This window comes from Procambarus clarkii, chromosome 91 (assembly GCF_040958095.1).
Source record: "Procambarus clarkii isolate CNS0578487 chromosome 91, FALCON_Pclarkii_2.0, whole genome shotgun sequence".
NCBI lineage: Eukaryota > Metazoa > Arthropoda > Malacostraca > Decapoda > Cambaridae > Procambarus > Procambarus clarkii.
Genome location: NC_091240.1, coordinates 10,382,454 through 10,397,727, shown reverse-complemented (window position 1 = coordinate 10,397,727; position 15,274 = coordinate 10,382,454). Strand labels below are relative to the sequence as shown.

Sequence of the window (15,274 nt, the reverse complement as noted above, 5' to 3'; positions counted from 1 at the left end):
TCGCCCCCTCACACCCGGCCAACCCCCCCCCCCTACCTCCACCAAGTCAGGTCAGTCTAACGCTTGTAATGAAGGATAACAAAGGCTGGTAGATAAAACTACACCTCATGGCTGTTCACTAAAAACCAGTCCTCACGGTTCGACACCCACGGACGACAGTGTGGGTGGACTGTGGCGACGACGGTTTGTGTGAGAGATGAAGGGGGGGGTTGAGAGAGGGGGGGTTGAGAGAGTGGGGGGGGGGTTGAGAGAGTGGGGGTGTTGAAAGAGGGGGGGTTGAGAGTGTGGGGGGATTGAGAGTGTGGGGGGGGTTGAGAGAGGGGGGTGGGGTAGAGATAAAATGCAGAGTAAGGGAGCAGACATTGGATCCCCGACGAGAATGGAGCACAGATACGGCGAGCAAAAAGAGAAAGAGAGAGAAAGAGGTTATCTTGAGACGATTTCGGGGCTTTAGTGTCCCCGCGGCCCGGTCCTCGACCAGGCCTCCACCCTTAGGAAGCAGCCCGTGACAGCTGACTAACACCCAGGTACCTATTTTACTGCTAGGTAACAGGGGCATAGGGTGAAAGACATTCTGCCCATTGTTTCTCGCCGGCGCCTGGGATCGAATCCAGGACCACAGGATCACGAGTCCAGCGTGCTGTCCGCTCGGCCGACCGGCTCCCCCGGCGAGAAAGAGAGAATGTTTATTAAAACAAGAAAATACATCCCAAAGGGATAGAGTAGCTTAGGCTATTTCTACCCCCCCCCCCCCCCCCACAGGAGAAACGATGATGATTGACTGATGTAGATTAAGCCACCCAAAAGGTGGCACGGGCACGAATAGCCCGTAAGTGGTGGCCCTTTTGAGCCATTACCAGTATCAATAGATGATACTGGAGATCTGTGGAGGTGCGGCTGCACCCTGCGTGACGGGAGATGTCTCCCGTCTCTTGGAGAGACAGAGACGGCGAAGCAGCGAGAGACAGAGAGGCAAACAGAATAATTTAGCACGGACTAGTATAATCTGGCGTCAACAAAAGCCCAGCACTATCAGGCATATCATCAAGAACCTCCTCGCAACTGGCAACACTAAGACGATATCATTTATCAAGCCGCCGCGAGGAGCGATTACGACCCCCGAAGATACTACCCGTGCCGGGACCTTCCTCTCACGCCACGGGAAATAACAACAGTACTAACTTTGGTATTTAATGTTAAATATACAGAGGTTACGTCACGGATATAATATGAGAATAAAGGATACCGCTCCTATTGGTCCATACGAGGCAGCTCCTATTGGTCCATACGAGGCAGCTCCTATTGGTCCATACGAGGCAGCTCCTATTGGTCCATACGAGGCAGCTCCTATTGGTCCATACGAGGCAGCTCCTATTGGTCCATACGAGGCAGCTCCTATTGGTCCATACGAGGCAGCTCCTATTGGTCCATACGAGGCAGCTCCTATTGGTCCATACGAGGCAGCTCCTATTGGTCCATACGAGGCAGCTCCTATTGGTCCATACGAGGCAGCTCCTATTGGTTCATACGAGGCAGCTCCTATTGGTCCATACGAGGCAGCTCCTATTGGTCCATACGAGGCAGCTCCTATTGGTCCATACGAGGCAGCTCCTATTTATATCTCCCCCCAAGTTCAGTCACAAATATGTCTGACCTATGCTTGAAACACCCCGGCGATCCCATGGCTGTTATGTCTCATGGATCAACAACATAAGAACATAGGCATAAAAATATAAGAACATAAGAATAGGAACGTAATATTTTTTTAATCTTTTTTTGCAAGTATGCTTTACCAGAATATTTGAAGTCTTGCGTTATAGATATAAAATGAACGCGATTTCTGTAGCAAAGATGAAAGAAGAAAGCTTAAAGGGGCATGAGAAAGGGTCAGAAGAGAAGGTCAGAAGAGAATTAGATTGCAACTAGTTATCTTAAAATGGCCAGCGAGATAACGTTGATATCTTGACCCTCCCAAGTATCTGTTTTTTGTGCCTAGCTGCTAACGAAACAATTACCGGAGATGACGAGGAGAGAATGGCTTCCCTTCCCTTAACAGGTCCCCGCCCTCCGACGCCCGCGGGACGCCCTCCGACGCCCGCCGGACGCCCTCCTGACTCTCCCCATCCTCGCGTCTCAGGTAATAAACGAGTTGTTGAACGGTTGAACCTCTAATGTCCCAGGTCTACAGTGACAAGGTAGTGGTAAATAAAGGCCAGGTCTACAGTGACCAGGTAGTGGTACATAAAGGCAAGGTCTACAGTGACCAGGTAGTGGTACATAAAGGCCAGGTCTACAGTGACCAGGTAGTGGTATATAAAGGCAAGGTCTACAGTGAACAGGTAGTGGTACATAAAGGCAAGGTCTACAGTGACCAGGTAGTGGTACATAAAGGCCAGGTCTACAGTGACCAGGTAGTGGTATATAAAGGCAAGGTCTACAGTGACCAGGTAGTGGTACATAAAGGCCAGGTCTACAGTGAACAGGTAGTGGTACATAAAGGCAAGGTCTACAGTGACCAGGTAGTGGTACATAAAGGCAAGGTCTACAGTGACCAGGTAGTGGTACATAAAGGCAAGGTCTACAGTGACCAGGTAGTGGTACATAAAGGCAAGGTCTACAGTGAACAGGTAGTGGTACATAAAGGCAAGGTCTACAGTGACCAGGTAGTGGTACATAAAGGCAAGGTCTACAGTGACCAGGTAGTGGTACATAAAGGCAAGGTCTACAGTGACCAGGTAGTGGTACATAAAGGCAAGGTCTACAGTGACCAGGTAGTGGTACATAAAGGCAAGGTCTACAGTGACCAGGTAGTGGTACATAAAGGCCAGGTCTACAGTGAACAGGTTTAACACAATGGTCGTGTCCGCCACCGACATTCTGCTCGAGTTTATAGCTGGGCGATCAGAGAATATTTATGATAATGATTTGAAGTGGAGGTAGTGGCGGAGGTGCTCGTGTGTAGGGTGTATGTACACTCCCCTCCTCGACACCCAGAACAAGGGGCCCCAGAGGTGTACTTGTCATGGGGTCAACACATTACACAATGGAACACTCGGGAGAAAATACCATGCGAATAAAGGCCACTCCAGAAGGGCTATTCTCACATACGAAGCCGCTCCTATTTCTATCCCCTCCATATATATGTCTAACCTACGCTTGAAACACTCGGGCGATCCCGCGTCCATTATGTTGCCCGGTAATTTGTGTCATACAGTAACAACCGGTTCCAAATCAGTATTTACGCCGTTCTTTCCTAAATCTAAAATTTTCCAATTCGTATCCATTGTTCCAAGTTAAATTTTGTGTTATTTAAAATTTTATATATATATATATATATATATATATATATATATATATATATATATATATATATATATATATAATATATATATATATAGCACGCCCGCACGCCGTGCGGGCGCGCGTGCGGGCGGGAGTGCGGGCGGCCGTGCGTGCGAATCACGAAAATTAACGTGATGAAAAATGTGACAGTGTCAGACCACGAAGGAAGAATTGAAACAGGAATTTCCTTAAGTACTCTCGTATTTAATAATACATCTTCAGAAGGAACCTTCTCAAGATGTATTATTAAATACGAAAGTACTTGCATGTAACGAATTTTGTGAAATGAAGTATTAAAAAAAAAGACAATATATACATTTCACTGATGATGCCTATCTTTTTATTTCTCTAGAGCAGCGGTTCTCAACAGGGGAACACAAGATATTTCTGAGAGGCCACGAGTGAAAGATTAATATTTTTAATCCAGATTACTCACGGGAAAGAATAAATGTCGACAATATTCCACCGAATAGCTTACCCATAACTTTACTTTATCGCCACAGCACACAAGATCAACTATGTCTGTCAATACCATGTTGTTGTTGTTAAAGATTCGCTACCTGGAACAAAGTTCCAAGTAGCACGGGCTATGGTGAGCCCGTAGTGCCTTGTGTCTGTAAACACCAGCGAACGAGAACATAAGACCGTGAGAACTGCGGAAGCACCAAGGACAAAAAGGACACATTACTCGATTACTTGCGAATTACTTGAATAAATGAGAATTACTAGACGCTGACAACTGTAAATCAAAGACACAGTGAAAGAGCGCATCAGGTGGACAAAGGGGTACTTGCACCATACCAGATTTCAAAGTTAATTGCTAAGGCAGGCAAGCCACACAATACTAGAGAGCCATTAATTTAGCTTACATTGTCTGTTGTAATTTCAAGTTATGAATCAGAGCACCCATGAAGTTACTCTGACCATCCTGAGTACAACTCGGCCCAGACTGACGAGTACAACTCGGCCCAGACTGACGAGTACAACTCGGCCCAGACTGACGAGTACAACTCGGCCCAGACTGACGAGTACAACTCGGCCCAGACTGACGAGTACAACTCGGCCCAGACTGACGAGCACAACTCGGCCCAGAATGACGAGTACAACTCGGCGCAGACTGACGAGCACAACTCGGCGCAGACTGACGAGTACAACTCGGCCCAGACTGACGAGTACAACTCGGCCCAGACTGACGAGTACAACTCGGCCCAGACTGACGAGCACAACTCGGCCCAGAATGACGAGTACAACTCGGCGCAGACTGACGAGCACAACTCGGCGCAGACTGACGAGCACAACTCGGCCCAGACTGACGAGCACAACTCGGCCCAGAATGACGAGTACAACTCGGCGCAGACTGACGAGCACAACTCGGCGCAGACTGACGAGTACAACTCGGCGCAGACTGACGAGCACAACTCGGCGCAGACTGACGAGCACAACTCGGCCCAGACTGACGAGCACAACTCGGCCCAGAATGACGAGTACAACTCGGCGCAGACTGACGAGCACAACTCGGCGCAGACTGACGAGTACAACTCGGCCCAGACTGACGAGTACAACTCGGCCCAGACTGACGAGTACAACTCGGCCCAGACTGACGAGTACAACTCGGCGCAGACTGACGAGCACAACTCGGCGCAGACTGACGAGTACAACTCGGCCCAGACTGACGAGTACAACTCGGCGCAGACTGACGAGCACAACTCGGCGCAGACTGACGAGTACAACTCGGCCCAGAATGACGAGCACAACTCGGCCCAGACTGACGAGTATGTTGTAAACCAACAAGTTGCACAATTGCAAGCCAAAAAGCTTGTATTGCAAATCACTGAATCCGCTTGACGCGATAATGAAGTTGTCTTGAGAAAATGTTAAGTTTTAAATGATCAAATTAATGCGAAAAGGCTTTTTACCCGAAAGCTGACACTACGGGTGACAGTTGTTGAAGAAGTGATGACGTTCTGGTTCAAAGACAACAACTTTCCACTAGTAAAGATAATGGCTAAGGTGATGATGGTGATTCGATGATAGGTACAGACGACTCGCTGCTCATTTCCAGAAAACTGCGCCTAAATTGTTGTAAGTTGCGCGGTTCACTGTCAACATTTGCTTCCGTACACCTGACCACCGTCGTGGTCAGGTGTACCTAGACTTCACTTGGTAATTAATGTCGCTGCAGCTCACTAGCACCCAGCCAAGTACTTAAACAGACCTTCCCGTACTCGCTTCGGCAGTACATATACTTCCGTCAACTAAAGTACATTCACACACGGGAGACATCTCCCGTCACGCAGGGTGCAGCTGCACCTCCACAGATCTCCAGTATCAGCTCTTGATACTGGTAATGGCTCAAAAGGGCTACCACTTACGGGCTATTCATGCCCGTGCAACCTTTTGGATGGCTTAATCTTCATCTCTATCAAAGTACATTGCGTTGTGTGTGTGTGTCGGTCAACTGGAAGTTAATGTACATTGATAACGATGTACCTAACGGTTATATCCTTGGAATAACTCTCAACAATTCCCCCTCATGGACAGGTTGGTCCATGAGGGGGATTCGCGCCTCATAACCTGGACCACACTCACAGGACAGGTCACACCCGCTCATGAAGGGGGGGGGGGGCTCTGGCCCCCTTCATTGCCCTTCCCCCTCCCCGAGACCAACGAAGAGGGCTCAGGCCATGAGCAATGAGAGGGGATGGAACTTTGGTCTATGATTTTTTCCTATGATTGGAACTTTTTGGTCTATGAGGAAAATTTCCTCATTTTCAAGAGGAAACTAGATTTATTCCTCCAAGGAATGCCGGACCAACCGGGCTGTGGTGGGTATGTGGGCCTGCGGGCCGCTCCAAGCAACAGCCTGGTGGACCAAACTCTCACAAGTCGAGCCTGGCCTCGGGCCGGGCTTGGGGAGTAGAAGAACTCCCAGAACCCCATCAACCAGGTATCAACCAGGTATGACCACAGCAGGAGTTTTCATATTTCTCTAAAACAACTATTACGAACGCTGCTTTGTAATTTAGTAACGAAAATAATAATAAAATGTACTGTAGAAAACAAAGTACGAACGTACCTCAGATGCTGGTGGCGGGGCTCCCACGATGAGCTGTGTAAGTTTACTTACCTGTAAAGACATCAAACAAAAGTATTAATATTCTTCAAGGAAATGCCTACACATCATTTCAATACACATGCACATCATCACACAACCACTCATGATTATCTGTAGAGGGGGAAGGCAACTATCAGGAGAAAACGCCACGCCATTAAGACTACATAACACTGGGAAGGGATAAGGATTTGGGATGGGACGGGGGGGGGGGGGGGGAATGATGCCCAACGACTTTGACGGTCGGTGATTGAACGCCGACCCGCATCGACCCGGGGGAGGGGGGGGGGGCAGAGGGAACAGGGGGGAGGGGGAAGAGGGAAAGGCAGGGATAAGAAGGGGGGAGGCAGAGATCAGAGAGAGACCCGAGCACAGCCGGGTCTCTCAAGTATAATATAATGAATGATGACACTAATCCATCTATATAAACAGTGAAGGTGATACTTGAGGGTCAAGATGCAGCTTACCTTGTACTGGAGACGAGGACGCTGGGGTGCCTTGTTTGGTAAGGTCAGGCTGAGGCAGGTGGTTCCAACCCCGCCCGGGGCAGGTGGCCCCATCCCCGCCTGAGGCAGGTGGCCCCATCCCCGCCCGAGGCAGGTGGCCCCATCCCCGCCCGAGGCAGGTGGCCCCATCCCCGCCCGAGGCAGGTGGCCCCAACCCCGCCCGAGGCAGGTGGCCCCAACCCCGCCTGAGGCAGGTGGCCCCATCCCCGCCTGAGGCAGGTGGCCCCATCCCCGCCCGAGGCAGGTCGGCCCATCCCCGCCCGAGGCAGGTCGGCCCAACCCCGCCTGAGGCAGAAAGATTGAAGAGGAGTGGGCTTATGCACGATCCCTGAGGAACTCCTGCTGTCGGAATAAAGGAATCAGCTTCCTTGTTGTTAAACATTGGAATTATTGTTCTATGGCTTAGAAACTTCTGACTAGTCTAAGGAGGGTCCAGTTGTGGTATGGTATGGATTGCAGCTTGAAGAGCAGACCATTATGCCATAGACTGTCAAAGGCCTTGTTGACATCCCTGGTTGCTATGTCAACAACACTGTATGTCAACAACACTGTATGTCAACAACACTGTATGTCAACAACACTGTATGTCAACCTCACTCTTTCCTTTCACTGTAACTAACATTGTTTCACGTAACAGCAGACTAATTAACATTTTTAATTAGACTTTAGGTACACCGTCACACGACCGTCACTCACTATACCAGGCGACTTACTGATGGGGACCCGCAGTAGTTTAAAAGTTCTCCCTTTCCAGTTTCGAGTGAACAAGCTCAAGCAGCCCGTCCCCATAAACAGAGGCTCATTATTCCACCCGCCAAATCGTTTATGAATGAAAAAGCTTTACACACGACTCACAACTGATGACGTTCGAACACTTCTCGTACTTTACTTCGCTGGCGACCGCTCTTCGAATCGAATCTATGTAAATGCTTCACCAAATGTACAGCAAATATAAATAGTTCAGCCCGGCCTCCAAACAAAGACCCAAAAGTGATTCCATACACCCGCCAAACCCCCTGTTTATTAATGAAAAATGCTTTACATACGACTCACAACGGATTTCGTTCTAACACTTCCGGAACAAGTGCTTCACTGAGGAATTTTGTTCGAAGCACAACGCCACGTATATCCCCCTTGTACGTGGCCACGTATACCCCCTTGTACGTGGCCACGTATACCCCCTTGTACGTGGCCACGTATACCCCCCTTGTACGTGGCCACGTATACCCCCTTGTACGTGGTCTCGTATACCCCCTTGTACGTGGTCACGTATACCCCCTTGTACGTGGCCATGTATACCCCCCCTTGTACGTGGCCACGTATACCCCCTTGTACGTGGCCACGTATATCCCCCTTGTACGTGGCCACGTATATCCCCCTTGTACGTGGCCACGTATACCCCCCCTTGTACGTGGCCACGTATATCCCCCTTGTACGTGGCCACGTATACCCCCCCTTGTACGTGGCCACGTATACCCCCCCTTGTACGTGGCCACGTATATCCCCCTTGTACGTGGCCACGTATACCCCCCCTTGTACGTGGCCACGTATATCCCCCTTATACGTGGCCACGTATACCCCCCCTTGTACGTGGCCACGTATATCCCCCTTGTACGTGGCCACGTATACCCCCCCTTGTACGTGGCCACGTATACCCCCCCTTGTACGTGGCCACGTATATCCCCCTTGTACGTGGCCACGTATATACCCCTTGTACGTGGCCACGTATACCCCCCCTTGTACGTGGCCACGTATATCCCCCTTGTACGTGGCCACGTATACCCCCCCTTGTACGTGGCCACGTATACCCCCTTGTACGTGGCCACGTATACCCCCTTGTACGTGGCCACGTATATCCCCCTTGTACGTGGCCACGTATACCCCCCCCTTGTACGTGGCCACGTACACCCCCTTGTACGTGGCCAGACCTGTGCAGGACCACCCACGTTTCTCGAGCATCACTCTAACATAAATGTATTATGGTGTTCCTGTGAGGAGGTTCTCTGCCCGCATCTCAAGTGTCTGGGGTCTGAACACAGCCTCCACCCACACCCTCCTCTCTACCGACTACAGCATCTCTGTAACACTTTACTGTACATAGTGATGCTGTAGAGGTGTGGGAGGGGAGTGTACACCATAGTGTAGAGGCGTGGGAGGGGAGTGTACACCCTGGTGTAGAGGCGTGGGAGGAGAGTGTACACCATAGTGTAGAGGCGTGGGAGGGGAGTGTACACCATAGTGTAGAGGCGTGGGAGTGTACACCCTGGTGTAGAGGCGTGGAAGGAGAGTGTACACCATAGTGTAGAGGCGTGGGAGTGTACACCCTGGTGTAGAAGTGTGGAAGGGGAGTGTATACCCTGGTGGAGGGGGTCCGGGGCTAGGGGGTTCCCTCTACCCGGGCATCATTAACCTGTTGAATATAATTAAGACAGGTACTGTCAGGCACCCAGGTGAGGGGTCCTGTTCGGATGGGCCACTTCCCCCACCCCCCTCACACGTCAACCCTCCCCCCCCCCCGTACCTACCTTTAACCCCCTCCCCCCCTCCTCCGTCCAACGAATCATCATATAATTCTACTTCGAGTCCTTTAGTCTGTCTTTACGGGCTACTCATGCCCGTGCCACCTCTTGGGTGACTTAATCTTCATCCATCAATCAATCTTCAGTCTGTCAACACCCAATGTGTTCATCCACTATCAACACCCATCGCCACCACCACCTTCATCATCACCGCCACTATCATCGTTACCGCCTCCATCACCGTCACCATCACCTCACAACCTCTCACCGTCACCATTACCTCACAACCTCTCACCGTCACTTGCCTACGTCACTCACGCAAACCAATTTCATCAACTTGTAATATTTCTGTTTACGTGTCACTGTGTATCTCCTTTCTCTTGATCAGAACCGCTGTAACAACTGCTGGTGTTTACCTCTCACCTGTCAGCCGTGACACTGTCTCACCTCACACCTGTCAGATGTGACACTGTGCCACACGTTACACCTGTCTCTTTTTTCCCTCACAGTTTGCACTTGCACCAGAGAGGGTACCCTCACAATTTAAATATATATATATATATATATATATATATATATATATATATATATATATATATATATATATATATACACACACACATACACTTTAGGCTTGCATCGAGCTTCCCCAAGGTCGCACTACTGACCTTTCCCAGGATGCAAAACCAAAACAGTTGCCTAATTCCCGGTTACCTATTTATTGGTAGGTGAACAGAGGCATTTGGTGAGATCAAACATGCGCAAATATTTCTCTCCAGCCCGGGAATCGAACCCCGGATTCGCAATTCAGTCGTGAATGAAGCCAACTGTACAACGAGACCCTAATGGCCTAAGATGGAGTATTACGCAACTCTTAAGAAGACATGAGCAGTAGAAGTGGGCTTTTCACGATTGCAAGTGGTATTTACGGTCATCTCAAGCCCCCATCTATGCTCGGGGGAGAAAACATCCACGTTACATGGGCATAAAAATGGAATCGTAATGCTTTGTTATCGTGCGTCTAATGCGCGGCTGGGCCTCCGACCCACCGCTGCCACAACCAGAACACGGCCGAGCCTCGTCTTAACCCCCCATCTCTACGTTCTATTTCCGGGTTAAATTACATTATTTTATATTCGTTGAAATAGATTTAATATTAAATTTCCCTCTGGGTAAGTATTTTCACATGGTAAATCTAGCAATGTCAGCATATTGATGTAGTTGAAGTTACTTAACTTTAATGGGGGTTATTGCGGAGTGGTGGCAACAGTGATCCCTTCTAGCCTAATGGACGCCCGAGTTCCTCCCCATTAGTCGACTATGCGTCCTGGCCGGATATATTTTCCAAGACCACCGACCAGACGAACAAAGTGTTTTCTCTTCCCTTTTTCCGATGACAATTTGCGCTAAAAGGATGCTAAGTGTAAAGTGTTGTTCCAGTGTGAATCAAAAATGACTCCTCTATTGTACTTCCATTTTCTTTTGAGTGGTATTCCAGATTTTCAAGTTTTAGAGGCTTTGATCCTCTACCCAGACAGCTTTTAGCGTGTCTGGTGGTTTTTTAGTACCACGTACTTTAGCTCAAAATGTTCTGTCTGTGTAGCTGTTTATTCCTGATATTGGGGGTTTAATGGAATAGTATCCATTATCCAAGTATAATATACAAGTAGTATCCATAGTATACACTGCAGCAATGAGGTGTTCAGAGAGCCTATTGGGCTCTATCATATCTACACTTGAAACTGTGTATGGAGTCAGCCTCCACCACATCGCTTCCTAATGCATTCCATTTGTCAACCACTCTGACACTAAAAAAGTTCTTTCTAATATCTCTGTGGCTCATTTGGGCACTCAGTTTCCACCTGTGTCCCCTAGTGCGTGTGCCCCTTGTGTTAAATAACCTGTCTTTATCTACCCTGTTGATTCCCTTGAGAATCTTGAATGTGGTGATCATGTCCCACCTAACTCTTCTGTCTTCCAACGAAGTGACGTTTAATTCCCGTAGTCTCTCCTCGTAGCTCATACCTCTCAGCTCGGATACTAGTCTGGTGGCAAACCTTTGAACCTTTTCCAGTTTAGTCTTATGCTTGACTAGATATGGACTCCATGCTGGGGCTGCATACTCCAGGATTGGTCTGACATATGTCAGACCAATCACTGGAGACACTTCTGTGTACACACAGCAGTGTTGGTGGGTATTGTGTATCTTGTGAGCGATAGAAGATTTTTAAGCCTCAAGAGTCCCCACGGGGGACTCTTGAGCCGGTCGGCCGAGCGGACAGCATGCTGGACTTGTGATCCTGTGGTCCTAGGTTCGATCCCAGGCGCCGGCGAGAAACAATGGGCAGAGTTTCTTTCACCCTATGCCCCTGTTACCTAGCAGTAAAATAGGTACCTGGGTGTTAGTCAGCTGTCACGGGCTGCTTCCTGGGGGTGGAGGCCTGGTCGAGGGCCGGGCCGCGGGGACACTAAAAAAAAAAAAAAAAAAAAAAAAGCCCCGAAATCATCTCAAGATAACACTGAAGCTCAAGATAACGGATGTAGGGAAGGAGGAAAACAGGGAGGGGAAGAGGAGGCGGGCGGGCGGCGGCCTTGGCGGTGAAATAGGCCAGAATAACAATGGCGCGTTCACTGTTTGTGTCACGGGTAGGTGGACTAGGTTGATGGACCAAGCAACAACAACTCTTTCCCTTTCCCTCTTTTCACCCCTTCAGCCTCACCCTTCCCACAAACCCTCTCACCCACCCACCCCCCTTACCACAAACATTTTCGTCCACACATCTCCCTATTCTCCTACATATGACTGACAAAAACGTATTAAGAAAGTACGATCGCAGTACGTCTGGCTACCTTGAGGTGCTTCCGGGGCTTAGTGTCCCCGCGGCCCGGTCGTCGACCAGGCCTCCTGGTTGCTGGACTGATCAACCAGGCTGTTAGACGCGGCTGCTCGCAGCCTGACGTATGAGTCACAGCCTGGTTGATCAGGTACTGGACTCGACCACCACGACCACGAGCCCTACAACCTAACTACCACCACAAGTCCTACAACCATAACTACCACCACGAGTCCTACAACCATAACTACCACCACAAGTCCTACAACCATAACTACCACCACAAGTCCTACAACCATAACTACCACCACAAGTCCTACAACCATAACTACCACCACGAGTCCTACAACCATAACTACCACCACAAGTCCTACAACCATAACTACCACCACGAGTCCTACAACCATAACTACCACCACAAGTCCTACAACCATAACTACCACCACAAGTCCTACAACCATAACTACCACCACAAGTCCTACAACCATAACTACCACCACAAGTCCTACAACCATAACTACCACCACAAGTCCTACAACCATAACTACCACCACAAGTCCTACAACCATAACTACCACCACAAGTCCTACAACCATAACTACCACCACAAGTCCTACAACCATAACTACCACCACGAGCCCTACAACCACAACTACCACCACAAGTCCTACAACCATAACTACCACCACAAGTCCTACAACCATAACTGCCACCACGAGCCCTACAACCATAACTGCCACCACAAGTCCTACAACCATAACTGCCACCACAAGTCCTACAACTACTATTACCACTGCAACCACCACTCAATTTGTATGGTTGTGAACTATGGGTCGTGCAAGATGCTGACTCTGGCAACCTAAGTTGAACAATAAGGAAAGTATTCAAGACGTACCTTAGGAGGTAAACTTACTGCAATCACCTGTCAGACCTACGTCAATAGCTGCCTTGAGGTTATCTTGAGGTTATCTTGAGATGATTTCGGGGCTTTAGTGTCCCCGCGGCCCGGTCCTCGACCAGGCCTCCACCCCCAGGAAGCAGCCCGTGACAGCTGACTAACTCCCAGGTACCTATTTACTGCTAGGTAACAGGGGCATTCAGGGTGAAAGAAACTTTGCCCATTTGTTTCTGCCTCGTGCGGGAATCGAACCCGCGCCACAGAATTACGAGTCCTGCGCGCTATCCACCAGGCTACGAGGCCCCTAGCCTAGCCTGATGCCCTTGAAGACATTACCAAACGCATTGTGTCCAGCTGTTTAAATGGAATCACCCATTCAGCAAATTCACATAATCTCTCTTTATTAGGCATACCTGATCAACCAGGCTGTGACTCATACGTCAGGCTGCGAGCAGCCGCGTCTAACAGCCTGGTTGATCAGTCCAGCAACCAGGAGGCCTGGTCGACGATCGGGCCGCGGGGACACTAAGCCCCGGAAGCACCTCAAGGTAGGCACCCGCTTATCAGTGGCCACTCAAACTTTGCCAGAAATAACAACTTGATTGTTAGAAAATACAGCTTAAGAATGAGTCATGTGAATAAAGATGAAGCAGGTCTATAGGACAGAAAACAATAATAATAATAATAATAATAATAATAATAATAATAATTTTTATATATAAATATATACGTCAGGGATAACCCAAGATGGATACTGCATATTATTTAGAAATCGTTGTAACATAGAGATAGCCTATTGAAACGCAATTAAAATCCTGTTGAAATCATATCCCTGTGTTAAAGTTGAGTTTCATTCAAGCTAGTCCGTGAATCTGTCGATGGAAAGTTTCAAAGATTGTGCAAACTAATATAAATTTGTGCAAAAATTTGTCTATGTGTCTCAGACTGAAAACAGTTTGTATCATATCGATTTTCCATCTGCCAATATGTAACCACTCTGTTACCAAGATGTTTTCCGGTGTCCTAAAACAATGGTGCAGTCACCAGTAGCTCACTAGTAGCTATAATGTAACATATATGTATTATGTAATATTTGCCACGGATTATAATATATGTCACAGTCACCAGTAGCTATAATGGGATATATCTTGAGATGGGTTATCTTGAGATGATGATTTCGGGGCTTTTAGTGTCCCCGCGGCCCGGTCCTCGACCAGGCCTCCACCCCTAGGAAGCAGCCCGTGACAGCTGACTAACTCCCAGGTACCTATTTACTGCTAGGTAACAGGGGCATTCAGGGTGAAAGAAACTTTGCCCATTTGTTTCTGCCTCGTGCGGGAATCGAACCCGCGCCACAGAATTACGAATCCTGCGCGCTAACCACCAGGCTACCAGGCCACTATATGACGAAGTTGTATGCTAAGTCTCCTGTCTATTAAATAAATCCACGAATGTGGATAGTATTATATAAATAACAGTTATCTAAATTGTATTTTTCATAAATGGAGCGCCATGTCATGACTGGCCTTTGTCCTTATTATACAGTGTATACTTAATAGTATACGTGGTATACTATTATGATTTTCTTGTGTGGAATTATTAATGTAGTTTTTGCTAACAACATTGTCACCCACATGATCAGCGCCGCTACGTATACACCCCGTCCTCACACTAGGCTGTTTAAAGCAGCGGCCGTCCTCCCCAGACGCATTTATCAATTTAAAAATTGGTTTGTTCTCATATATAATTTAATATTATTATACATATAAATTCTATGTATAGTTACACATAAGTTAGGTTAGGTGTTTAGGTTCTGTTGGCGATTATTTGTATAAGAAGTATGTGGGTGAGGCATTTATCAACCCGTCCTCGAGTCAAGTCCATTCCATTCAGTGGTCGACCCCAAAGACGTATTCATAAATTTTAATTAACATGCGTTTCATTCAAAACAAGAATTTTCTCAAATATAAATTAATATTATTTTATATTACCATATTCTATATATTTAGGCACTGGTTAGGTTAGGTGTTTAGGTCCTGGTGGTGATTATTTATATTTCTAGT

At 48.1% G+C, this 15,274-nt stretch overlaps 1 protein-coding gene across 1 annotated transcript; it reads left to right on the top strand.

Moving 5' to 3' along the window:
- The first annotated feature begins 1,851 nt into the window (after positions 1-1,851).
- Positions 1,852-13,176, top strand: LOC138359551 (probable cyclin-dependent serine/threonine-protein kinase DDB_G0292550). The gene is made up of 3 exons (XM_069318896.1): positions 1,852-1,899; positions 4,291-5,114; positions 12,465-13,176. The coding sequence occupies exons 1-3, from the start codon at positions 1,852-1,854 to the stop codon at positions 13,174-13,176; spliced, it is 1,584 nt and encodes a 527-aa protein (XP_069174997.1).
- Positions 13,177-15,274: the final 2,098 nt, after the last annotated feature.

Bases quoted from the DNA above. Each gene is read 5' to 3' on its own strand.
- LOC138359551 (XM_069318896.1), top strand. From the start codon at position 1,852: ATGAAAGAAGAAAGCTTAAAGGGGCATGAGAAAGGGTCAGAAGAGAAG. The intron at 1,900-4,290 runs GTCAGAAGAGAA...AACTCGGCCCAG, and splicing joins AGAAAGGGTCAGAAGAGAAG to ACTGACGAGTACAACTCGGC. The intron at 5,115-12,464 runs GTATGTTGTAAA...CTGGTTGATCAG, and splicing joins AACTCGGCCCAGACTGACGA to GTACTGGACTCGACCACCAC.